At 42.6% G+C, this 26,902-nt stretch overlaps 1 protein-coding gene across 11 annotated transcripts in view; it reads left to right on the forward strand.

The window, feature by feature from the left end:
- Positions 1–26,902, forward strand: part of CCDC38 (coiled-coil domain containing 38) — a 223,766-nt gene that overhangs the window by 81,821 nt on the left and 115,043 nt on the right. For 10 of the 11 annotated variants that reach the window (XM_033951517.1, XM_033951516.1, XM_033951511.1 and 7 more), the window contains one exon: positions 22,604–22,646. The exons of the other annotated variant lie outside the window; for it this stretch is intronic. In XM_033951517.1, coding sequence (XP_033807408.1) covers positions 22,604–22,646 — 43 coding nt within the window. The remainder of the gene's footprint in view (positions 1–22,603; positions 22,647–26,902) is intronic. 11 annotated transcript variants of the gene reach the window in all.

Here is a 26,902-nt window from a genome sequence, read left to right on the forward strand (position 1 = left end):
AGCCTTACCAGCGTATGTCCTTGTTCAGTAGGAACTTGTCTAACTTTGTCTTGAATCCCTGGAGGGTGTTTTCCCCTATGATAGCCTCCGGGAGAGCGCTCCAGTTTTCCACCACTCTGGGTGAAGAAGAACTTCCTTATGTTTGTACGGAATCTATCCCCTTTCAACTTTAAAGAATACCCTCTCATTCTCCCAACCTTGGAGAGCGTGAACAACCTGTCCTTATCTACTAAGTTTATCCCCTTCAGTATCTTGAATGTTTCGATCATGACCCCTCTCAATCTCCTCTGTTCGAGGGAGAAGAGGCCCAGTTTCCCTAATCTGTCACTGTACGGTAGCTCCTCCAACCCCTTAACCATCTTAGTCGCTCTTCTCTGGACCCTTTCGAGTATTACTGTGTCCTTCTTCATGTACGGCGACCAGTGCTGGACGCAGTACTCCAGGTGAGGGCGCACCATGACCCGGTACAGCGGCATGATAACCTTCTCCGACCTGTTCGTGATCCCCTTCTTAATCATTCCTAGCATTCTGTACGCCCTTTTCGCCGCCGCCACCGCACATTGTGTGGAGGGCTTCATCGACTTGTCGATCAGAACTCACAAGTCCCTTTCCTGGGAGGTCTCTCCAACTACCGCCCTGGACATCCTGTACTCTTGCCTGAGATTTTTTCTTAACGACATGCATTACTTTACATTTATCCACGTTGAATCTCATCTGCCATGTCAATGCCCATTCCTCGAGCCTGGTTATGTCACATTGTAGATCTTCGCAATCCCCCTGCATCTTCACTACTCTGAATAACTTTGTGTCGTCTGCAAATTTAATCACCTCGCTCGTCATACCTATTTCCAGATTGTTTATAAAGATGTTGAAGAGTATAGGTCCAAGCACCGAGCCCAGCGGCACCCCACTGGTAACGCTCTTCCAGTCTAAGTATTGCCCATTCACCCCCACTCTCTGTTTCCTATGCTCCAGCCTGTTTTTAATCCACATGAGTATTTCTCCCTCGATTCCATGGCTCGCAATTTTCTGAAGCAGTCGTTTATGCGGAACCTTGTTGAACGCCTTCTGAAAATCTAGATATACAATGTCAACCAGGTCATGCTTATCTATCTGCCTGTTTACTCCCTCAAAGAAGTACAGCAAGTTCGTCAAACAAGATCTGCCTTTGCTGAAACCGTGCTCGCTGGTCCTCATCAGACCGTGTCCGTCAAGGTGATCAATGATGCGGTCCTTTATCAGTGCCTCTACCATCTTTCCCGGTACCGAGGTCAGACTCACCGGTCTGTAGTTTCCCGGATCTCCCCTCGAACCTTTTTTGAAGATTAGCGTAACATTCGTAACCTTCCAGTCCTCCGGAATCTTTCCCGTTTTGATCAACAGATTGGCTGTTAGTTGAAGTAGTTCAGCTATGGTCCCTTTCAGTTCCTTGATGACCCTCGGATGGATGCCATCCGGTCCCGGGGATTTATCGCTCTTAACCTATCAATCTGCCTGTATACCTCTTCTAGGCTGACCGTCAACCCTGTCAGTTTCCTGTTTTCGCTTCCAGCATATAACCTGATGGGTTCCGGTATGCTGTGTATATCCTCTTTGGTAAATACAGATGCAAAAAATGTGCTCAGTCTATCAGCAATTTCTTTGTCCTCCTTTAGCGCTCCCTTTATTACTTGGTCATCCAATGGTCCCACCGCTTCCTTCGTGGGTCGTTTTCCTTTAATATATCGAAAGAACGGCTTGAAGTTTTTCGCCTCCTTGGCTATTTTTTCCTCGTAGTCACTTTTTGCCACTTTTACCGCCTTATGACACCTGCGTTGGTGTTGTTTGTGCTTATTCCAGTTTTCATCCATTTTCGATCTTTTCCATTCCTTAAACAAGGTTTTTTTGTCTTTGATTACTTCCTTAACCTCTACAGTGAGCCACGTCGGTTCTTTATTCTTTTTCCTCTTTGATCCCTTGTTGATACGTGGTATATAGAGATTTTGCGCCTCGGTGACAGTATCCTTAAAAAGAGACCAAGCTTGCTCCAGCGTTCCTATATTACATTACATTACATTACATTAGGGATTTCTATTCCGCCATTACCTTGCGGTTCAAGGCGGCTTACAAAAGATTTATAAACAGGGTTACATTGGGAGAACAATAGATTTGCTAGAGTGCTAAAGAGTAGATCTTTTGATATTTCTTTGGTAGTTAAGAACAAGGAGGCTTAACAGAAGATTTATGAACTGGGGTTTCAGTGGAAGCATAATTGCCCTTGTTATGATAGTAAAGGGTAGAACCTTTATCAATTTTAGCGTTGTTGAGAGTACGTGAGGTTAGGGCTGTTTCAGGAATTTCTTGAAAAGTATAGTTTTCAGATCTTTTTTGAATGTCTTGTAGCCTGGGGTGGACATCAAAAGGTTGGAGATCTGGTTGTCCAGTCTTGCTGCTTGAGTGGCCAGGAGGCCGTCGTGTAGTTTTGATCGTTTTACTTCTTTGATCAGGGAGGGTATGAAAGGGGGATGCGTTTTTTTGTGTTTGGTCGTGGATGCAGGGATGAGGCGGTTGTTCAGGTAGGACGGGCTGTCTCCGTTAAGTGTTTTAAATAACATGCAGTAGAATTTGAATTGTATTCTTTCTTGTATTGGTAGCCAATGTGAGTTGATGTAGGCTTCTGTGATATGGTCATGTTTTCTCAGTGAGTAGATGAGTCTTAAAGCTGTATTTTGGATTGTTTGTAGTTGTTTGGTCATAGAGGCTGGGCATGGGAGGAAGAGGATGTTGCAATAGTCCAGCAGACCTAGGATTAGGGATTGTACTATAAGCTGGAATTGTGTTCTTTCAAAGAATTTCCGGATTTGTCTCAGATTTCTCATGATAGCGAAAGATTTCTGTATTGTATTGTTTATTTGTGGTTGCATGGTACAGCATCTGTCTATAGTTATTCCTAGTAGTTTTATGGTGGTTTGGATGAGGTAGTTGATTGAGTTGAGTTCTAGGTTGGCTGTGATTTGGATTTTGTCATTTTCGAAGAGAATGAATTTGGTTTTGTCAGGGTTGAGTTTAAGTTTGTGATCTTTCATCCAGGTCGTAATCGTTTCTAGTGTTCGATGTAGTATTTTTGTCATGTGGGACTTTGGCTGATCATAAGGTATGAGAATGGTAATATCATCCGCGTAACTGTAGGTGGTTATGCCTAGATTGTCTAGATGTGTTCCGAGAGAGACAGTGTATAGGTTGAAGAGGGTTGGGGATAGTGGGGATCCCTGTAGTACTCCACAGGGGTTTGACCAAGGTTCTGATTTTTCTTTGTTTGATTTTACACTGTAGGTTCTGGATTTTAGGAAGCCTTCAAACCAAGAGTATACTTTGTCTGAGATACCTATTGCATCCAGTATTTGCAGAAGGATATTATGGTCTACTAGATCGAATGCTGCAGTCAGGTCCAGTTGTATGAGAAGTATTTTTTTTCCTGTGCTTAGTTGTTGTCTGATTGTGTCCATGAGGGAGCCTAGAAGTGTCTCTGTACCGAAGTTGGTTCTGAAACCAGATTGCATGGGGTGGAGTAGGTTATGGTCATCCAGATAGTTGGTGAGGAGTTTGGCAACTAGGCCTTCTGTGGGTTTGACGTATAGTGGTATTGAGGCAATAGGTCTGAAGTTGGATGGTTGGTCTGGTGGTCCTTTTGGGTCTTTTTGGATTGGGGTGATGATGATTTCGCTGAGGGTCGAGGGGAAAATGCCGTCTTTGAGTGTGGCTTGGATCCATTGTAAAAGTAGAGTACGGCATTTTACACTGGAGGTAGTAAGGAGATATGATGGGCAGTGGTTGAGGTCACATGAGGTGTGGCTGTATTTTTTGTAGAGTTTGTTGAGTTCGGACCATTGTATAATGGGGAAATGAGACCATGTTCTGTCTGCTGCAGTTGAATCTTTGTCTGTGGGGTGAGTTGTGGGAAGGAGTACAATTGAGGGTGGCTCTGGCGTTTGTGATTTTGTTCTTGAAGTGCTCTGCTAGGAGGGTAGCTGAAGGTGGAGGGGTATTATTAGTGGTAGTGTAGGGTTTGGTATCTGTGAGATCTTTTAAGATTTGGAATAGTTTTTTGGAGTCTTGGGTTTCTGTGCCTATAAGATTTGTGTAATGAGTTTTCCTCTTGTCCTTTAGTAGAAGTTTGTATTGTTTGTTGATTTTTTTCCAAGCGATTTTTGTTTGATCTAGGTTTTTTTTTCTCCATTTTCTTTCAAGTCTTCTACACTGTCTTTTGAGTTGGAGTAGTTCATTGTCAAACCATTGGTCTGATTTCCTGCTGGTTCTGGTTTTGGTTTGAAGTGGGGCTAGATCATCAAGGATGTTGGTTGATATATTTTTCCAGTGAGAGATGAAGTCTTTAGGGTCGCAGTCTTTGATTGTTTCATCTACTTTTGTCCAGAAAATTGTTGGCTCGATATGTTTACGTGAGGTGTATGTTATTTTTTAGGAATGGGGTGTAGTTTTGGACTTGGTCCAGTTGAGGTTGAAGTTGTATGTGTAGTGGTCTGACCAGAGGGAGGGGAACCAGGTTCCGTTGGGGGTTAGGATTTCTGGGGTGGATGTTTGGTGGGTCATGAATGCTGCGATGTCCAGTTGATGGCCTTTTTCATGTGTGGTTTGTGGGTTTAGGATTTGGAAGGATAAGGCATTGAGGAAAGATAGACAGTTTTTTGCTGGTGTGGAGGTTGGGTCTTCTAAGTGAAGGTTTAAGTCTCCTAGGATGAGGTTATATTCTGCTGTTAGAGAGTTTTGGTAGATGAAGTTTTCAAATTCAGGTCTCACTGTGGTCCAGTTACCTGGTGTTATATAACATAGCATGCAGTTTAGTGTGATTTTAGTGTAGTGCTTGTAAGGTGACAGGCGAGGAAGTCCATTTGCGGGGTGGATGTTTTTTCTTGTATGTTTAGGGTTAGGGAGTCCTTGATTATTATTGCTAGTCCTCCTCCTCTTTTTTTCTCCCTGCAGGTCACTGTTAATTTGTATCCCTGAGGGCATACCTCTGTTATTCTGAGGTCTGTGTCTGAGGTTAACCAGGTTTCTGTGAGGAAGAGGCAGTCTAGGTTTTCGGTTTTTATCCAATTTTTTATGCGTTCTGTTCTGGGTCCTAAGGCTCTGATGTTTACGTAGGCACAATTCAGCGAGGCGATGTCTGTTGGTGATAGTGAGTCGTTGCAGGGTATATGAATGCCTTGGAAAGAGTTTGAGGTTTGGTTTTGGGATGTGTAGGTCTTCTTCTCCAGGTTAGGGTGATAGGAAATTGAGTGCTGGTATGGTGGTTTGAGTTTCTTGTTGTGAGGGGTCTCCTGTTGAGATGCTGGAAATTGGTTGCAGTGGTACATGTGGGTGTGGAGGGCAGGTTGTTTGCTGTTACTTTCCACCTGTTGATGAGTAGGATTATCAGAAGGGTGGCTTGAGTGTGTGTTTTCATGGATATCTTCATGTTTGGTGTCTGGGGTTGAATGTGTGGGCTTGGTCGGAGTGCTGGAGAGGAGGGAAGGCTCTCCCTGCTGTGTGGGGGATTGGTCCTGCTGTTGGCCTTTTTGGCTTTGGGAGATGGGGCTGGACTCCCTCACAGCTCGAGGTCTTTTTCCTTTAGTGGGGTGGCTGGCTTGCGTTGGGGATGCCCCTGGAGGCAATGGAGCTTCCCTGAAGAAATGAGCAGATAGTCGCAGGGGGTTTCGGGGGGCGGAGCAGGGCTCCCACGCGGCCCGAAGTCGCTGGGTTCAGTGAGAGCAGCTCTCGGTGGCAGAGGAGCTGCTCTTGAAGAATCAGTGGTGTCGCAGGGGTTTCGGGGGGCGGAGCAGGGCTCCCACGCGGCCCGAAGTCGCTGGGTTCAGTGAGAGCAGCTCCCGGTGGCAGAGGAGCTGCTCTTGAAGAATCAGTGGTGTCGCAGGGGTTTCGGGGGCAGAGCAGGGCTCCCACGCGGCCCCTTTGACACTGTATTAGCAGCAATTCCCACCAACTGCCTGTGCCAGCCCCGAAGCTCTCTCTATTGTTTATCCTCTTCTTAATTTTCTTCCCCACCATGCGTCTCATCCCTTCGTAGTTTCCTTTTCAGAAGTTTAGGGCCATGGCCGTCGTTCTGGGCCGAAGCGGATCATATTGTGATCTCTGTTTTCTATGGTCTCTTCTACTACTACATCCTGTGCCAATCCTCGCAGCCCATTTAGAACTAAGTCCAGAATTGCGTTTCCTCTTGTGTTTTCCTTGACAAATTGTTCCAGGAAGCAATCACCTACAGTTTCTAGGAACTTGGTCTCTCTAGCACAGCCGGAGGTGCCTAGGTTCCATTCTATCCCCGGATATTTGAAGTCACCCATGGCAACTGCATTGCCTCCCTTGCAGTTGCGTTCAGTCTCATCCGTCATTTCTTCATCAATTTCTTCTGACTGCCCTGGGGGTCGGTAGAAGATGTCTATCCTCGTTTCTGGTCCATTTGTTCCTGGAATTTTGATCCATAGAGACTAACTTATCTGTCCGTTGTGGCATGTTCTCTCCAGTAGATTCAATTCCCTCTTTGACGTATATGGCAATGCTGCCTCCCTTATGAGCCACTCTGTCTCTGCGGTATAGTTTGTATCCCGGTAGCACCGTGTCCCAGACACTTTCATCAGTCCACCATGTTTACGTGATGCCGGTGATGTCGATGTCATCCATTTGTGCCACAGCTTCTAGTTCACCCATCTTATTTCTAAGGCTCCTTGCGTTCGTGTACATACACTTGAGTTTGCAGCTTGTTCCCTTCTTGAGTGTCTTTCCCTCTTGTGTCTCTTTCAGTCTGTCCTGTCCGCGATCTAGTGAGTCCTCCCCTCCATCTTCCTGCACGGTATCCTCCGGGTATACCGGTTCCCGAATCATCGACTCTCTCTCTCAGGTCGACTGTCGGCTTTCCCCTTCTTTCTAGTTTAAAATCTTCTCAACTCTCTTGATGTTGCTTGCAAGTAGCCTCATTCCGTCTCTGCTGAGGTTGAGTCCGTCCTTCCTGAATAGCTTGCTCTTCCCCCAGAATGTTGTCCAGTTGCGCACGAAGTGGAATCCATCTTCCTCACACCAGCGCCGCATCCACTCGTTGATTGCTTGCAGCTCCATCTCCATCTGTTAAAGCAAAATTTTCACATAATCAGCTGCAAAATCTCTTTGAAATACCTGGCTATCATGGCTTATTTTGTAGTTCAATATTTCACTATATCCTTGGAAAAAAAGCCATGTATGAAAGGAAATGTGATTGTATCCATAGCGCTAGAATAACATGTACCAGGGACTGAGAAGTATCTGATGATCAAAAATTTAATGAATAATAAAAGGGGCCACTGAAAAGTTCTCAGCCCAACCAACAAAGTTGGGGCAGTCTCCATCAAGGGTTATACACTTAGTCCAGCGATTTTCTAGTTTTTTCATTCTGTATTTTTTCAATGGAACAAAAAAAGTGGACTAAGTATACAGCCCTTGCACCAATTTTGTTGGCTAGGCTGAGAACTTTTCAGCAGCCACTCATAATATACGTGGAATGTATTTTGCATTTTTTATGATGCACTTTTTTAGAAGACAATCTGAGTTTGGAATTTTATAAAAGCCCTCTGCCTTACAAGTATTTCTTGACCCAGTCCTTGAGGCACACCCAGCCAATCAGGTTTTCAGGATATCCATAATGAATATGCAAGGAGGCAGTGCTTGCTAATCTCTTATTCTAGGCAATTAGTTGGCATGGATATTGTAAGCCCTAATGAACTTTTTAGACCATTATAATATTATTTCTAACTATTTGTATATTTGGTATTTTTAAAAATCTTTTGTAAACCACATAGAACTTTACGGCCCTGCAGTATATAAATTGATTAGTATTATTCTTATTCATATTTATTGTGGATATCATGAAAGATTGACTGGTTGGATATGCCCAAAGGATTTGGTTGAGAACCATTGTGCTAGACCAGTCCAAACTTTCCTCCTATCAGCAGATGGAGGTAGAGATATACTAAACTAGTGATTTGCTGGTATAAGGGCTGGTGCAGCTTTGCATTCTCTAGTATTTCTCTACCTCAGCAGATGGAATAGGTTGGTTTAGCTGGTGCAGCAGGTTCTAGGCCCAACTTCTAGCATGCTGTCTATTGGTTGAATCTAAGAGCCTTGCTCCTGGGTTCACTCAGAGGTCCTTACCCAATAAAGCTAGGAAGCCTAACATCTCCTTGGCCTCAAGCTTTGGTCCATGGGCTGTAGCACGAGGTACTTCTGCTATCGAACCCTACAGGGTCCTTGTCAGTGGGGAGCATGTGATGCTTCCCCCTTCTCTGGGATATTGCCAGGTACTTGTGACCTGGATTGGCCACTGTTGAAAATTGGATACTGGGCTTGATGGACCTTTGGTCTGTCCCAGTATAGCAATATATATAGTTTGGTCTTGCTTTATTTCTCTGTGTCAGAGGAAGAAGGTTTAAAAAATAGACTAAAAAGTGAAAGTGAAAACTGCTTTTTACATCACACACAGGAGCCTGGGAGCATTAAATGGAGATACTAGATTTGGAGACTTCCTGCAGTGGTCACTGGCCTGCAGGCGGTTAAGGTGGGTGGGGTGCCTGTTGCTGGCTAGTAGCTTTATCATGCTAGGTGTACAGCATTGCCCATTGTGTGGGACCCACCATTTTAGTATCACTGCCAGCTCTCTCCACTAGATATATGATGGATGGGCTTTTCTGTGTGTGAGGCCAGAAGACTTGTTGGAGGGGGGATTGTGATTGTCCTGCTCCACTTCTGATGGTTTCTCGAGGTGCAAGAGCTCCTGTTTTTGGCAGGAATGGTGGCTGTGTTTTCTCCATTCCTTCAGCTTTCAGGGCATTCTGTTGTGCAGGCATTCTGGGAAGCAGTAAGGAATCTCAAGTTCCTTCCCTGCACATTCTGATTTGGGGGTCTGGAGAACTCCTTGAGGCTCTTGGGGCACCCAGATGTTGATTGGCTAGTATTTGTAGTGCAGCGTGTTCACCAGGTGCTGGCACAGAAGTATGGTATGTTATGTAGGCATGTATCCCCTACAGATCCAATCCTGAGGGAGCTAGGACTCTGGGAAGGATCATGGCAAGGACTGTGCTGAGCACCAAGAGGATGAGGAGTCCTGCTGCAGAACACGGTGGATCTAGAGTTTAGAACTGTCAGGCATCACACCTGAGAGCCTCAGGGAGACTTGGAGGATTCTTCCAAGAAGGGTGCCTCTCTGGAGTTGTAGAATCTGTGTCTCATGGAGAAAGTGGTCAGGCTTTTCTAGCAGGAAGATCCAACTATGTGGATAATTTCTGTTATAGATGCGCTGTGAATCCCTTCCCAGGTGCTTTCAGAATTGTTGGACAGAGACTCCATCCTAGAGGGGCAACAGGATCCAGCAAAGGTCTTTTGTGTTGCTTGGCTCCTTGGCAAGTTCTATCCTCTTCCTTGGAATGACCTTTATAGGCTAAAACAGCCTATAAAGGTCATTCCAAGGAAGAGGATAGAACTTGCCAAGGAGCCAAGCAAATGTGGATGCCCTGATCACAGAGGTGACCAAGAAAACCAATGTCCTGGTAGAAGGCAGCTTGATGCTTAAGAATCCCCAGGATGAGGTGGAACAGCTTCTCAAGCAGGCCTTTGATTCCACATGGTATGTAACCAGAGTTCTCATTATGTTGGGAAAGGAAACCTCTGTGAATTTGTGTGCCATTAGGGTTCATATTAGGATCCCATTCTATAAAGGTGCTTAGGTGCCCATTTTGCCCTTATAAAATTGGCATACAATAGGTCCTTTTTTTTGCAAGTTTTACATAGGTGCCTTTCAGAAATTACCCATAAACCTCTCTACTTGAGTAAATAATACTGTATATATTATTTTTAATTTCAGTTTCTTGTAGAGCTGTACATTTAGGCTCCGATTCACTAAAGTCAGCGATTGTTGCTAAACCTGTTTTCACAGGTTTAACTACGATCAATGCTACCCACTCGATTCACTAAATGGCATACCCTGTGTTTTTCTCTATTTTCCGATCTGATCTGATCCAACCCATGCAAATGAATAAAACCCCATGCAAAATAGCCAAGTGATTGATTCACTAACATATGCTTGGCTATTTTTTCATCAGGTTTTATTATCCTAAAACCCGATTGCTGTAGACCTGTCGGTAACTATGTTACCGACAAGTCTGCCGGGGTTTTTTTTTTCCATGGCTCAAATATTTTGCGTCTATTACACACGCAAAATATCTGGCCCATAAAAAAAAAATATGAATAAAAATAGGCAGACCTGTCAAAAATCTGCTCCCCCCCCCACCAGTGACCCACAAATGGCAGGAGGGATTCCCTCTTCCTCCTACCACCCGACGCTCCCCCCACCGCACTGAAAAATATGGCAGGAGGGATGCCCGGTCCCTCCTGCCATCGGCCCCATCCTCCCCCTCCCCGTACCTTTAATTTGGGAGCAGGAGGGGTGCTCAGTCCCTCTTTTCCTCTGGTCTCTTCCGACGCAATGCAGGCCTAAGGCCCCACCCCAGTGCATCATGTGATGCACAGGGAGGGACCTAAAGCCCTGATTGGCGCAGGTGCCTTGGGATCTTCCCTTGGGTGGGGCCTGAGGCGCCTGAACCAATCAGGGACAGGCCCCTCCACATGCATCACATGATGCACCATGGTGGGGCCTAAGGCCCGCATTGTGTCGGAGGAGCAGGAGGGACTGAGCACTCTTCCTGCTTCCAACTTAAAGGTACGGGGGAGGAGGGGGGCCGGCGGGGAATGACTCGATCGCGGGGGGCCCAACAGCAGGAGGGAGTGGGCATCCCTCTTGCCATAAGTTCAGTGAGTGGGTGGGGTTGTGGGGAAGTTCTGCGGGGGGGGTATGGGCAGATGGCAGGAAGTTCGGCAGACAGGCAGGTTTGAAGGGGGGAGTGGGCATCCCTCCTACCATAAATTCAGCAGGTGGGCAACAGAAGCCATGACAGCAGTGACAGGAGGCTGCTTCTCCTGTCACTACTGTTAGGGTCTGCACCGACTCAGTCGCTCACTGAGCGATTGAGTCGAGGAGTTTGCATGCACCTCTGTGCAAATCATTTGCATGCAGACTTGATAGAGAGTGTTTAAAAATCGGCCAGAGAATCGGCCAACAGCGATTGAGTTGCTGTCTTTAGTGAATGTGGGCCTTAGTGCATTTTTAACGCATTCACTAGGTAGCAGCTACTACCCACTCTGCAGGGTGTACTGAGGCATATCTACCAAACACCATGCTACTGCTCCCCCATGCCTCTTTTCCAACACCACCTCTTTCTCTGGACTCATTTCCCCCTGTCTTCAACCTACTCTGCAACACCATCACCAAAACAATAAACCCTTAAAATTAACTTGTACAGACAGCAGTGCTGGGCACATGTTCCTTCTCTCTAGCCATACTGCCTCCTCTGACAAAACTTCCTGTTTTCTACAGGCAGGATGCTAGAGAGGACGGATTCTGATGAGAGAGTTTGTGCTTAGTGTTGCTATCTATACAGGCAAGTTCAACGGGGAAGGAGGAATGCAATTAGTGCATTAAAATTATTAACACAAGAATATTTTAACATGTTAATTGCATTTAAAAGTGTGCTAAATGTGCAGCCCTTGTCTAATTAATGCAACAATTTTTTCTTCAGTTCTAAGTTTGGGAGTCTCCATGTGTGTGGTGATTGTGATTCTGCTTGTCCACGGAGAAAGTAAAATTGCATACCTGTAACAGGTGTACTCTGACAACCACAGAATCCAACATCCACACAAACCATCTGCCCTTCCCGAGGTTGAAGCAGGCTTGTTGGATGAACTAGCTATTACCCCAAATTGGATCTCTTTTGTTATTTTAATTTTTATTATTAAATCTCAAATGTAAATAAAGTGCTCAGTTAAAGTAACACCAAAGCCTCTGGCAATCATAGCATTCCCTGCCTATCCACGTTATATCACTTTCAAAAAGGTCTTATAACTTATATCAAATCACTTATTTTGATTCTTTAATAGGCAGTCTTAGGAGTGGTTACGTTGCTGTAAAGAATCATATGGAATTATGCCAGCAATTGTGATCCTCCAAAAGTGAATCCAAGTGAAAAAATATATATGAATATCAAATGTTGCAAATAGTCAAACTGCTCCCATTCTAGATTTTACACACTCAGATCTTTTCCATCCTCAACACAAATCGTCATACTGGACTTATTGCTTACAAACGGGGAAAGTGTTTCTAATGTTACAGTGGGTTATCATCTGGCAACCAGTGATCACTGCATGGTATGGTTTAATATTAAGACAGGTATAGAGAGGAATCATTCAAAAGTAAAGGTTCTAGATTTTTTTTTTTTTTTTTTAAACTAACTTTGTTCAGATGTGGGATTACATCAAGGAATTGTCTGGATGGGAACATCTATAAGGAGTAGAAATGCAGAGATGTTAGAAAACCCGGTAGTCTTGACATATGATACTATTTTATTTGGAACAACTATGAGAGCAAGAAGTCAAATTTCGTCAAATAACAACAAGCTTTTGTTTATTTTAACTGGAATAGCAATACAACAAATAACATACAATTGGAAAAAATATGACAGGTTAAATTACAATTTCTGGTGGAATTCTGTATGTCATATGTACAAAATGGAACTCACCATTGCAACGCAAAAAGGTTATGTGAGTAAATTTCAGAAAGTCTGGGGACCGTTAACAGATTTTTGTAGTGAATGATTAACTTTTCCCATGATAAGATATTTGATTAGAGGGGAAAAGGGGTGGGATTTTATTTTTGAGTATTACATAATATATCAATATTTGAATGAATTCACAAAAAATATGATTTTATGTATTATTGAATTGGGAGGGAGGGATGGGGGATTATTATATTCAATAAGAATGATATAAATTTAGATTTCTTACATAATATTTTAACATTATAGAATACTAATTTCCTAATGAAATGTTAAATTTTATGCTAATCAAGTGTGTATCTTTAAGTTTTATATGAGTTTAATTGATACACTTGTTGTAACATACAAAAATGAATAAAGAATTATAAAATAAAAAAAAGAAATGCAGTGGGCAAAACTGAAAGGAGTTATTGTAAGTGCGACAAATCTTTTTGTGAGGCGAGTAAGTAAAAGTAAGAGGAAAAGAAGGCCGCTTTGGTTCTCAAAGGTCATAGCTGAGAAGGTAAGGAATAAGAGGTTAGCTTTCATAAACTACTAAAAATCACAGAAAGAGTAAGACAGGCAAAAATATCTGGAAAAGTGAAGAGGCTGGTCGACTAATCAGGAAAGTGTGTGGTGCAGTGGTTAAAGCCACAGCCTTGACACCCTGAGGTTGTGTGTTCGAATCCCACACTGCTCCTTCTGATCCTAGGCAAGTCACTTAATCCCTATTGCCCCAGGTACATTAGATAGAGTAGAAGCCCGCCGGGACAGTTAGGGAAATATGCTTGAGTACCTGAATAATTTGTAATCCACATAGAATTGTAGGTTATGCGGAATATAAATTATTTTTTAAAAAAGCAGATACAAATGGAAGAAAAAATAGCTAACACAGTAAAATGGGGAGACAAGATATTTTTTAGATATATTAGTGATAGGAAGAAGTGTAAAAGTGGCATTGTGAGACTCAAAAGAAGCTGATAAAGAAAAGGATGATTTGCTTAACAAATATTTACGTTATGTGTTCATGGCTGAAGCACCAGGAGCAGGACCACAGAAGACAAACACAAATAGAGATGGAGGAGTGGTAGAGCCTGATTGATTTTCAGAGGGCTGTGTTCCTAAGGAGCTAGCTAAATTAAAGATAAGACAAAATGATGTGGCCAGATGGTGTACATCCAAGGGTGCTGAAGGAACTTAGGGATGTTCTGGTGGTTCCACTGACTAACTTTTTCAATGCTTCTCTAGTCAGGAGTGGTACCGGAGGACTGGAGAAGGGCGGATGTGGTACCAGTCTACACAAAAGTGGAAGTAAGGAAGAAGTAGGGAGTTACAGGCCAATAAGTCTGACTTCTGTGGTAAGCAAATTAATGGAAATGCTTTTAAAACAGAGAATGGTTAAATTTCTGGAATCCAATGGATTACAGGACCTGAAGCAACATGGATTCACTAGAGGTAGGTCTTGTCAGACAAATCTGATCAATTTCTTTGATTGGGTGACCAGAGAATTGGATAGAGAGAGTGTATTAGATGTGGTGTATTTAGCTAGAAATATGAATGATCCAGCTTTTCTAGTGTTTCTTGATGCAGAAAAAGCATTTGATAGAGTGGAATGGAGCTTTATGTATCAAGCTTTAGAATGGTTTGGTATTGGTCTCGGTTTTATTAAAATGATTCAAACATTGTATAGCTCTCCTGGTGCAAGATTATATATTAATAATAATTTATCGGATAGATTTAACTTGCTAAGGGGGGTTAGACAAGGATGTCCTTTATCTCCCTTACTTTTTGATGTTGTTCTTGAACCCTTATTAATTGCAATTAATCAAACTAAGGGAATAAAAGGAATTACCTACTCTAATTGGGAATTTAAATTTTCTGCATATGCAGATGACATTTTATTGTATTTAGGAGAACCAGGGAGTACCATTCCATGTTTACTCAATCTACTAGAGAAGTTTGGAAAATTCTCTGGGTATAAAATCAATTGGGGAAAATCTGAAGTTCTTCCAATTAATGTTCATTGTTCCAAAGGATTATTTGATTCATATTCATTTATATGGAAAGAGGAAGGTTTAAAATACTTAGGTATTATTATAAAAAATACAATTGATGACACAGAAAAAGAGAATGAAAAACTTTTATTAAAAAAGATAACAGAAATGTGTGAGCAATGGAATCCTTTATATCTCTCTTGGTGGGGAAGAGTGCAAACAATTAAAATGATGATATTGCCTGTGGTTTGTTATCAAATGAGTATGATTCCAATAGTTTTTCAGGGGTCATTTTATAAAAAGTTAAACAGTATTCTTACAAAATTTGTTTGGTTTGGGAAAAGACCCAGAATAGCTTTAGCATCACTGCAAAAAACAATTACGGAGGGGGGTGTAAATTTTCCAAATTTTTATAGGTACCATCAAGCCTATATTTTAAGACAGGGTATGTATTGGATCCTCCCAGATCTCATGGAGAATGTACCTGATTGGTTATACTTAGAATGGCGGCTCCTGTTCCCATTACATTTAGAACATGTAATTAGTATAACAATGCCTAGGAAATATAAAGATAACAGAATTTTACTTGATACATGGAAAACGTTAAGATATATTAGTAATTTATCACCAGATCCATTGGCTAAATCATTAAATCAATCCATTTGGGTAAATTCCAGGATCAAAATTGGTGGATTCAAGATAGTCTGGAAGCAATGGATAATTGCAGGTATACGGACTTTGAATGATGTTATTTTAGATGGATCACTGCTTAGTTTTTCACAATTGCAACAGAAATTTGGATTAAACAAGACACAATATTTTAAATGGATGCAATTGAAGCAGGCTATTCAGGTAGGGTTCCCTGAATGGAAGAATCTTAATACTCAATATAGTTTGCAGGTCCTTTGCTTTCAGGCGGATTTTTTGGGACACCAAGCCGCAAAATGGTATAAATTTTTATATGGATTTTTAAACAAAAAAAAAGAGAACTGGACTTAGGGACATTTGGAGTATTGAGATTGGACAGACAATTTCTGCATCTCAATGGCAAAGATTTTGGTCCTGGAGGATATGATCTACAAAGTCAGCATCTATGAGTCAAACATGGATGTTTTTGTTACATAGAGTTTTATGGACCCCAATGCGATTACAAAAAGTAGATAGTACTAGATCTAATAGATGCTGGCATTGTAAGATAGAAGTGGGGACACTAGATCATTTAATTTTTTTTTGTCCCTGTATAAATGCTTTCTGGAAATTAATTTGGCCCCAAATTAATAAATTATTAGAAAATCATGTTGGACTCTCATATGACACGATTTTATTTGGTACAGCAATGAGAACTCAGAGTCCGATCTCTGCAAATAATAATAAACTATTATTAATATTGACAGGGGTCGCCATGCAACAAATTACTCAAAACTGGAAAGACTATACTAAATTAAACTATACATTTTGGTGGAACTCAATTTGTCATATATACAAAATGGAAAAAATGATTGCATTACAACAGGGGTATATTCATAATTTTAATAAAATATGGGGACCATTGGCTAATTTCTCTAATGATCAGATATCTTAGCACATGGATAGAATATATAGGGGGTTAGGGAGGGTAAATAAATTTTATGTATTTAGAGCTAGAATACTGATAAAAAGGGGTTTCTTTACTTTATATTATAAGAGTAATTGAATGTAATTCAAGTGATATGGAATAATTGTATTTAATATGTATTTTTCACTTGTTGTAAGAAATGGAAAAGAATAAAGAATTACAAAAAAAAAAAGATGTGGTGTATTTAGATTTTAGCAAAGCCTTTGACAGTGTTCCACACAGACGTCTAATAAATAAACAGTGCCTTTGGAATGGGTCACAAAGGGATGGGCCGGGTCAAGAACTGGTTGAGTGGAAGACGACAGAGGGTGATGGTTAATGGAGATTGCTCTGAAAAAATGGATGTTACCAGTGGTGTGCCTCAAGGTTCTGTTCTTGGGCCTGTTCTTTTCAACATATTTATAAGCGATATAGCTGAAGGGCTGTCAGGTAAGATTCGCCTCTTTACGGATGATACCAAAATCTGCAATGGAGTAGACACCCCAGATGGTGTAAATAACATGAAGAAAGACCTAGCAAAGCTTGAAGAATGGTCTGAAATTTGGCAGTTAAAATTTAATGCTAAGAAATCAAAGTCATGTATTTGGGCTGCAAAAACCCGAAGGAATAGTATAGTTTAGGGGGTGAAATAACTTATGTGCACGACAGAAGAACGGGACACAGGTATGATTGTATGTGATGATTTTAAGGTGGCCAAACAGGTTGAAAAGGTGATGGCAAAAGGGAGCTTAGGAGGAGGTATGGCCAGTAGGAAAAAAGAGGTATTGATGCCCCTGTATAAGACTCTGGTGACACCTCATTTAGAATATTATATACAATTCTGGAGACCACACCTTCAAAAAGATATAAAAAGGATGGAGTCGATACAGAGGAAGTCTACTAAAATGGTGCATGGTCTTCATCATAAGGCATATGGGGACAGACTTAAAGATCTTAATATGTATACTACAGAGGAAAGGCAAGAGAGGGGAGATATGAGAGAGACGTTTAAATATCTACATAGTGTAAATGCGCATAAGTTGAGTCTCTTTTTTTAATATATATATATTCTTTATTCATTTTATATTTACATCAAGTGTACAGAAAATAATAACAAATTAACTTAATACATCACTTGAAATATCACAAATTTTTCCCAAAATAAAATTTATCCCCTTCCCACCCACCATTCTAATATCATTTAATACAAACAATGTAATAAAATCATTCATTCCCTTCATAACCAATAATAAAATGTCAACCCCCCCCCCTCCAATCTTGCATTTATGTAAAATCAGGGAAAAATGATAACTATTCTTTACAATAATTTATCAATGGCCCCCACACATCCTTAAACTTATTAAAATATCCTTTTTGAACAGCTAACGCTCTTTCCATTTTATACATATGACACACTGAACTCCACCAAAAACTATAATTCAGTCTTTTCCAATCTTTCCAATTATACGTTATTTGTTGAATGGCAACTCCTGTCAGAATCAGTAGAAGTTTATTATTTTTGGAAGATATTTGGCTCTTAGCTCTCATAGACATGCCAAATAAAACTGTGTCATACGATAATGCCACATGTTTTTCTAACAAGCAATTTATTTGGCCCCAAATCGATTTCCAAAAAGCCAAAATAAATGGACAATAGAACAATAAATGACCCAAAATCCCTACTTTGAGATGACAATGCCAACATCTATTAGACTTAGAGCAATCTAATTTTTGTAAACGAACAGGGGTCCAGAATGCTCTATGCAACAGGAAAAACCATGTTTGTCTCATAGATGCAGACATTGTACATTTCATCCTCCAAGACCAAATTCGTGGCCATTGTGACGCAGTAATCTGATGCTTAATCTCAATTCTCCAAATGTCCCTGAGTCCAATTTTTGGTTTTTTTTTTCATATATCCAGATATTAATTTGTACCACTGTGCGGCCTGATGTCCCAGGAAGTCCGCCAGAAAGCATAAGAACTCAACTAAATTGAGCATTAACTCAGGGAACCCCGCCTGAATAGCCTGCTTCAGTTGCAACCACCTATACCTTTGTGATTTATCAAGACCAAATTTATGTTGCAGCTGTGAAAAATCAAGCAGTTTACCATTAGATATAATATCATCGAACGTGCATATACCTGCTTTTATCCAATACTTCCAGACGATCTTAAACTCGCCTATTTGAATATTGGAGTTTAGCCATATAGTTTGATTTATAGATTTTTGAATTGGAATAGGTGTGAAATTATTGACATATTGTAAAGTTTTCCACGTATCTATTAATATTCTGTTTTCTTTATACACTCTAGGCATTTTGATACTAAGAACATGACCGAGCCTAAGAGGAAACAAGAGCTGCCATTCCAACCACAACCAGTCTGGAAGCTTTTCCATGAGCTCTGGGAGGACCCAATACATACCCTGGCGCATAATATAGGCTTGATGATACCTATAGAAATTAGAAAAATTTACTCCTCACTCCACAATTGGCTTTTGTAAAGACACTAAGGCAATTCCAGCAATTTTACCCAGCCAAATAAATTTTGTAAGAATACTATTTTTTTTATAAAAAGACCCCTGAATAAAAACTGGTATCATACCCATTTGGTAACAAACAACAGGCAAAATCATCATCTTAATAGTTTGGACTCTCCCCCCACCAAGACAGATGTAAAGGATTCCATTGCTCACACAATTCTGTTACCTTTTGCAATAAAGATTTTTCATTTACCTTCATTGTATCTTCTAGTGTGTTTTTTTTATCCAAATACCTAAATATTCCTTCCTCTTTCCAGATAAAGGGAAATGAATCAAATAAACCTATTGTACAATGTACATTTAGAGGAAGAACTTCTGATTTATTCTATATCCTGAAAATTTCCCAAATTTTTCTATCAATTCAAGCAAACATGGATTCCTCAAATAAAGTAATATATCATCTGCATAAGCAGAGACCTTATACTCCCGACCAGAACGCGGAATACCCTGTATCTCCTTCACCTGTTGAATAGCTAATAATAAGGGTTCTAGTACTATATCAAAAAGTAAAGGAGACAAGGGACATCCTTGTCTAACCCCCCTTTGCAAATTGAAACTCTCCGAGAACCTATAATATAACTTATGAATACAAAACATGTATGTTATTTTTGATTATAATTTTGTGAAAAGGGTGGGTGGGGGGGGGGAAGATATTTTTATGTATTTATGATATATGGAAAATTTCAAGTAATATATATGATTCAATTGATATAATATGGTGTACTTGATGTAAGATGAAAAAATGAATAAAGATTTGGGGGGGAAAAAAAAGAAAATCTCTGAGAAATTATTATTAATATATAATCTAGCAACAGGGGAGCTATACAATGTTTGGATCATTTGTATAAATCCTGAACCTATACCAAACCAATCCATTGCCTGATACATGAAGGCCCACTCTGTATCAAAGGCCCTCTGCATCCAAGGATACAGAAAAGGCCGGATCTTTCATGGCTTTCATTAAATATAACATATGAAAAGCCAATCTGGTATTATTTGAAGAGTGTCTCTGAGCAACAAAACCTGTTTGGTGCATACCAATTATATAAGGGAGAGTCTTGGCCAAATGTAAAGCCAAAAATTTAGCCAACAATTTCCCATCTACATTAATTAAAGAAATAGGCCTGTAATTTGAAACCAATGTGGGATCTTTATTTGGCTTCGGCAAAACAATAGTTAATGATTCTGCCATAATACCTGAAATGCAACCTTTAGTTAGTTGAGTCTGATATAAATTTAATAAATGAGGTAATAGGGTAATTTGAAATGATTTATAGAACTCTACAGTAAAACCATCACCACCTGGAGCAGTCCCAACTCTAAGGGACTTCAATGCTGTTTGTAATTCTTTTAGTGATATAGGCTCTTCTAGACTTCTTTTTATATGATCAGGAATTTTTGGACCCTCAATTAATTTTAAAAATTCTAAACCATCTTTTTCTCTATCTAAATAAGGCTCAGAAGAATAAAGGGCTTTATAGAAATTTAAAAATTGTTTTAAAATAGGTCCACTTTGAGAATATGTATATCCTTTTTCATCTTTAATTACATTTATTTTTGTCTTCCTTTTTCGTGCTTTAAGATAATTTGCCAATAATCTTCCCGCCTTATTTGAGCTTGAAAGGAAGCTCTGGAATGAGAGGGCATAGGATGAAGTTAAGAAGTGATATGCTCAGGAGTAATCTAAGGAAATACTTTTTTACAGAAAGGGTGGTAGATACGTGAAAGTCTCCCAGAAGTAGTGGAGACAGAGACTGTGTCTGAATTCAAGAAGGCATGGGATAGGCACGTGGGATCTCTTAGAAAGAGAAAGAGATAATGATTACTGTGGATGGGCAAACTAGATGGGCCATTTGACTTGCATTTGCCATCATGTTGCTATGTTTCTCTTGCATCCCTTAATCTGTCCCACTGTTCCCTCTCCACCACCATATCCAACATTTCTTCCTCTCATCTTTCTCTTCCCCATGCATCTCTACCTCACTCTTCTCCCTCTCTATGTCCTACAATTCTCTTTTGTCTAATCTCTCCCCCACCTCAGCATCTCTTTCCCTCCCTCCTTCCTATGTCCTAAGTTAATACCCCTTTCTCTCTCCCTTCTGTATTCCAAGTTCATGCCCCCATCCTTTCTTCCTTCCAGCCTTTGTCCCAAGGTCATGTCTCTCCCATGTCCTAATTCACTCCCTCCCCCTCTCTCCTTTGTCTCAAGCTCATGCCCCCCTTTTTCCTTGTACCAATGTACTTCCCTCCCTCTCAACTGTGACCCAAATTTGTGCTCCCCTCCAGCAGCTGTGTACCATAGCCATCCAAGTGGGCCTCCACCTTCCAGGTGCACTTGCTTCTTCGCAGGGCCGCAGGTAGCGATTCCTTTACAATGCACTTGGCTAACGCAGAAGCCTTCCCTCTGACATCGGCTCTGATGTCGGAGGGAAGGCTTCCAGGTCGGGTGCGGGAGGCTTTGTGGAGGGATGAGTGTGACTGGAAGGCAAGAAAAAGGAGATGATTCTTGGATGAGTGAGGTAATACACTTACGGGAGCCCCTCAACGTGCCTCCATCAATCCCCGTGACCCTGAGGGATCCCCTTGCAATTCCCACAGACTCAGAGGGAACCCTGCAGGATCCCCATGCACCCAGGAGGGAACTCTGTAAGGATTTCACAGGATTCCCATTGGCCCTGTTCCCGTGCAGCTCTCTAGTTAAGAAATGATAGACTTGGGAGTAATCTAAGGAAATACACTTCTCCCTCCAGATTCGCGGGGATAGGTGCAGAGCCGGATCGCGAATGGTGAAATACCGCAAATATCTTCTGGTCTGTCTCTGACCCACCCCTGCCTCCCTCCCGCCTTCCCCCGGTATCCCGGCCTTACCTGGTGGTCTAGCGGGCTTTCGGGGCAGGAGCAATCTTCCTATGCTCCTGCCCCGTGCAGATCGCTAATAGGAAATGACTGCCGTGAGTTCCCTTAGTCTCTCGAGACTACGACGGGAACTCCCCACAGCCATTTCCTATTGGCGATCTACACGGGGCAGGAACGTAGGAAGATCGCTCCTGCCCTGAAAGCCCGCTAGACCACCGGGTAAGGCCGGGACGCCGGGGGGAAGGCTAAACTGTGGGGGGTTTTCTTTTTTTTCCCCTCCCCCCAAAATCGCAAATATGTGAAATCGCGATTGCCGAAACCGCGAATGGGGAGGTGGAAGTGTACTTTTTTACAGAAAGGGTGGTAGATGCATGGAATAGTCTCCCGGTAGAGGTGGTGGAGACGGACTGTGTCTGAATTCAAGAAAGCGTGGGATAGGCATGTGGGATCTCTTAGGGAGAGGAGGAGATAGTGGATGCTGTAGAAGGGCAGACTGGATGGGTCATTTGGCCTTTATCTGCCATCATGTTTTTGTGTTACAAGTATGCAATTTTCACTTTCTCCTAAATCTGATTTGATAGCCCTGCTAACCTGAAAAGAAGAAAAAGAATTTACTAAAGTGGTTTATTGTAACTCTGATTTTACTCTAGGATTGATTTAAGCTTCTATAACTCCATGAGTTAGAAAAATGGTCAGAAGCCAAACAAAGGCATAAAAGTGCTTTTTACCCTGAACACAACTGAAAAAAGAAATATTTCTTCTTAATAGATTTTTTTCTTTGCAAGATGTATAATATCTCTACAGCTGTGTTTTCAGCCTGGCTGACTTCTGACTGACAGTTAATATGTTGCCTTTAAAACAAAGGTATACATTTTAAAATATATATTATGATTCTAAAAATCTCTAAAAGAATCTGAAGCAAAAAAAATATCTTTTTTTTTCTTTATCCTTATATTAGGAGTACTGTCTATTCACCATTAGAAGATTCGGATAGCGAGGAGGTACTGAAATGGCGACAATTTCTTTTCTGATGGATAAGCAAAATTTTAATAAATTAAAATGATTTTCTGGTTTGAAATCATTCACAGTGGTGTGAAGTTCTGAGCCTGTAGTTTATGATTTCACTTTTGTCAGTGTATACTGACAAAAAAAGTTAAGGTACGTTAATAAATATTTTGTGTGCTGCTGTTTATGATAGGGGACAAGTTTAGCTTGCATGCTCAGACCATTTAACTCACACACTAAATTGTGTGCGGTATACTAAGGCCTAGTATGCATGCCGAACTGGTCTCCCGTGAAACACCAGAAGCAAATTAGGATTTAGGATTCCATGCTGCCGGTAAATAGTATTATCCCAGGACAAGCAGGCAGCATATTCTTGACTGATGGGTGACGGCACCGACGGAGCCCCGGTACGGACACTTTTAGAGTGATTGCACTCTAAGAACTTGGAAAGTTCTAGAGGCCGCACCGCACATGCGCGAGTGCCTTCCCGCCTGACACAGGCGCGCGGTCCCCAGTTTCTTAGTTTCCGCGGAGCTAAGAAGATGCGTTTTTCAACGGCCGTTGAAAATTTTTCTCCACGCCTTCCCGCTCGCGAAAACCCCTTTGGCTCTATTGCCTCTTTTCTTTTCTTTTATTTTTGTTAAAAAAAAAAAATTGTATTTTTTCTTCATTTTTGTTTTTTCCCCGGTGCCTTCTGCCACCATCGAGGCCTCGGCCTTCGATTTGGCGGAAGCCGTTTTTCCTTTCATGCCCCCTCAGCCAGGGTTCAAGAAGTGCCAGCGGTATGCACGGCCTATCTCCCTTACGGACCCGCACAACTGGTGCCTACAGTGCCTGGGTCCGGAGCATCAGGCGTCCACCTGCACTCGCTGTGCCACGTTGAAAAAACGTACTTTAAAAAATCGTGAAATTCAACGACGATTACTTTTCGGTACCGAGATGTCCGATCCCGCGACATCGACACCGGTATCGGCTCCGGTACAGCCGGCACCTACCTCATCGACGCCGCGTGACACCGCGCCGGCGTCGCAACACCCAGGTAAGCCGGCTAAGAAGCCTTCCCCGCTGGAGCGTCCTCCGGTCTCGATTGCAGCGAGTCCAGTCCTGCCGACCGTGAGGCGCCAGCGGAAGCGCTCCGCCCCTATTGAGGTGAGTCCCTCGACATCGGGCTCCTCATCTCCGGGGTGTAGAGCGGCACCGCAGGTACCGCAAAAGAAAAAGGCGGTACCGGTGCCTTCATTAGATGATCGCATAGCGGCCATCCTCCAAGTACAGCTTAAGGAGCAGTTACAACAACTCCTTCCAGCTATCTTGGCTTCGAATCTCCCGGTGCTGGTCCGTACTGAGCCACCGGTACCAGCAGTGGAACAGCCTATATTGTCTGCATCCACTGTTTCGGTACCGGTGCACTCGGCCTCATCGGTGTCGATGCCACTCCTCGCACCGGAGCCAACATCCCACCACCAGTTGGTACAAACTTCGGCACCGATGCGTCCGGTGACTTCTCCCGGTACCACATCAATGAGGTTGGGTAAGTCACTGCGCAAGTCCCGTCACTTGGAACCATCCACCCCTGAGTCTCGGGACCGTAGTTCCAATATTAGGGACCCTGATCTGTGGGGTGATTCCGAAGAACCTTTTCTATCAGAGGGTGAATGTTCTTCGGATGAGGATGATCCTGTTGTTCCTGACCCATCCTCCAAGCATGACTCTTTGTCTTTTACTACCTTTTTAAAAGACATGTGTGAGTCTCTTTCCATTCCTTTGGAGGCTGAGTCTAAAAAGTCTAAAGCCTTTCTTGATGCCCTTGACTTTGACCAGCCTCCAAAGGAATTTTTGAAACTCCCTCTTCATGACATCCTGAGGGAAACATTTTACAAAAATCTAGAGACTCCTCTTACTATCCCGGGAGCTCCCCGCAAATTGGACTCTCTATATAAAGTCATCCCTATCCCAGGGTTCGACAAACCCCAGCTTCCACATGAGTCCCTTCTTGTGGAATCTACACTTAAAAAATCTTCAGGAGCTAGTGTTTATGCTTCTGTCCCTCCTGGCAGAGAAGGTAAAGCCATGGATAAATTTGGTAAGCGTCTTTACCAGAATGCAATGCTCGCCAATAGATCTGGCAACTATGCTTTTCATTTTTCATTCTATTTAAAGCATCTCCTTACCTCCATGGCTTCCTTTGAGCAGTACCTTCCTGAGCAAAAACGACTGGCTTTTCGCCAATGTTCCTCTTCACTTTTCCAGCTGAGAAAGTTTATGGTAAGATCTATTTACGATACTTTTGAACTTACCTCTCGAGCAACAGCTATGTCTGTGGCCAAGCGCCGCCTTGCCTGGCTGAGGGTATCCGAGCTTGATGTCAACCATCAAGACCGGTTAGCTAATGCACCGTGCTTAGGGGATGAGCTGTTTGGAGAGTCTATGGACTCAACTACCCAAAAGCTCTCCGCCCATGAAACACGTTGGGATACTCTCCTCAAGACGAAAAATAAACCTCCACCGGCACGGCCTTTCAGACAACAATCGGCCTACCAACGCCGTTATGTGGCTCGTCCTCTGCAGTCAGCTCCACAACAACCTAGAAGGCAGCGGCAGCAGCAACGGCAGACACCTAGACCACAACAGCAACAGCCTGCCAAGCCGCCTCCTCAACAGAAATCCACGCAGCCCTTTTGACTTACTTCTCCAGGGCATAGCCAGCGTCCAACCATCTTCCCTGCAACCTCAACCCCAAAAAGACAGGAGACCTCAGACCGATTCTAGATCTTCGCGATCTCAACAAATGCTTGGTCAAAGAGAAATTCAAGATGCTGTCTTTAGCCACGCTTTACCCTCTTCTCAATCAAAACGAATGGCTATGCTCCCTCGATCTCAAAGAGGCATACACTCACATACCGGTCAATCTGACTTCCAGACAGTACCTCCGCTTCATGATCAACCGCTGTCATTACCAATACAAGGTACTACCCTTCAGTCTTGCCTCCTCTCCAAGAGTGTTCACCAAATGTCTGATTGTGGTAGCTGCCTTTCTACGCTCTCACCACCTTCAAGTCTTTCCTTACTTGGACGATTGGTTAATCAAGGCCGATTCAGCTCAGACAGTACTCCTGGCCACCAACCAAACCATCCTGTTTCTACAACTTCTGGGGTTCGAGATCAATCTTCCCAAATCTCATCTCATCCCCACTCAGAGACTTCAATTCATTGGAGCAGTGCTAGACACAGTCCTCATGAGAGCATTTCTACCGGCCAACCGTCTTCAGACTATCCAATTTCTCTGTCAGCAGGTACTTCTTCAGAGTTCCATATCTGCCAAACAGATGATGATCCTCTTAGGCCACATGGCTTCCACAGTTCATGTAACACCTTTAGCACGTCTTCACCTGCGCACTCCTCAATGGACCCTTGCTACCCAGTGGTCCCAAGCGACGGATCCTTGCTCACGACACATATCTGTGACATCATCTCTTCGTCAGTCTCTACAATGGTGGTTGATATCCTCAAATCTCTCCAGAGGTCTTCTGCTCCATCTACCGCCTCATCATCTAGTCATCACCACCGACGCATCCCCTTATGCCTGGGGAGCTCATTTGAACGAATTCCAAACTCAAGGCCTTTGGACAGCCCAGGAAAAGAAGCATCACATCAATTTCCTGGAACTCAGAGCGATGTTTTACGCCCTCAAGGCCTTCCAACACCTTCTCTTTCCTCAAGTCCTCCTGCTGTGCACAGACAATCAGGTTGCGATGTACTACATCAACAAACAGGGTGGAACAGGCTCTCGCCTTTTGTGTCAGGAATCCCAGAAAATCTGGACTTGGGCCACAGCTCGCAGCCTATTCCTGAAGGCAATCTACATCCAAGGAGAGCAGAATTCATTAGCGGACAAGCTCAGCAGAATTCTCCAACCTCACGAATGGACTCTCGATCCTTCAACCCTACAGTCCATCTTCGATCGATGGGGCACTCCTCAAGTGGACCTCTTTGCAGCTCCTCACAATCACCAAAGCCCCAATTCTGCTCCAGAATCTATACTCCTCACCGTCTGGCAGCGGATGCATTCCTTCTGGCTTGGTCCAATCGGTTCCTGTATGCTTTTCCTCCTCTGCCACTCATGCTGCGGACCTTGTTCAAACTCAAGAAGGAACGAGCCACCATGATTCTGATTGCTCCTCGATGGCCCAGACAACATTGGTTCTCCCTTCTTCTTCAACTCAGTTCCAGAGAACCTTTGCTACTTCCTCTG

Source organism: Geotrypetes seraphini, chromosome 7 (assembly GCF_902459505.1).
Source record: "Geotrypetes seraphini chromosome 7, aGeoSer1.1, whole genome shotgun sequence".
Lineage (NCBI taxonomy): Eukaryota > Metazoa > Chordata > Amphibia > Gymnophiona > Dermophiidae > Geotrypetes > Geotrypetes seraphini.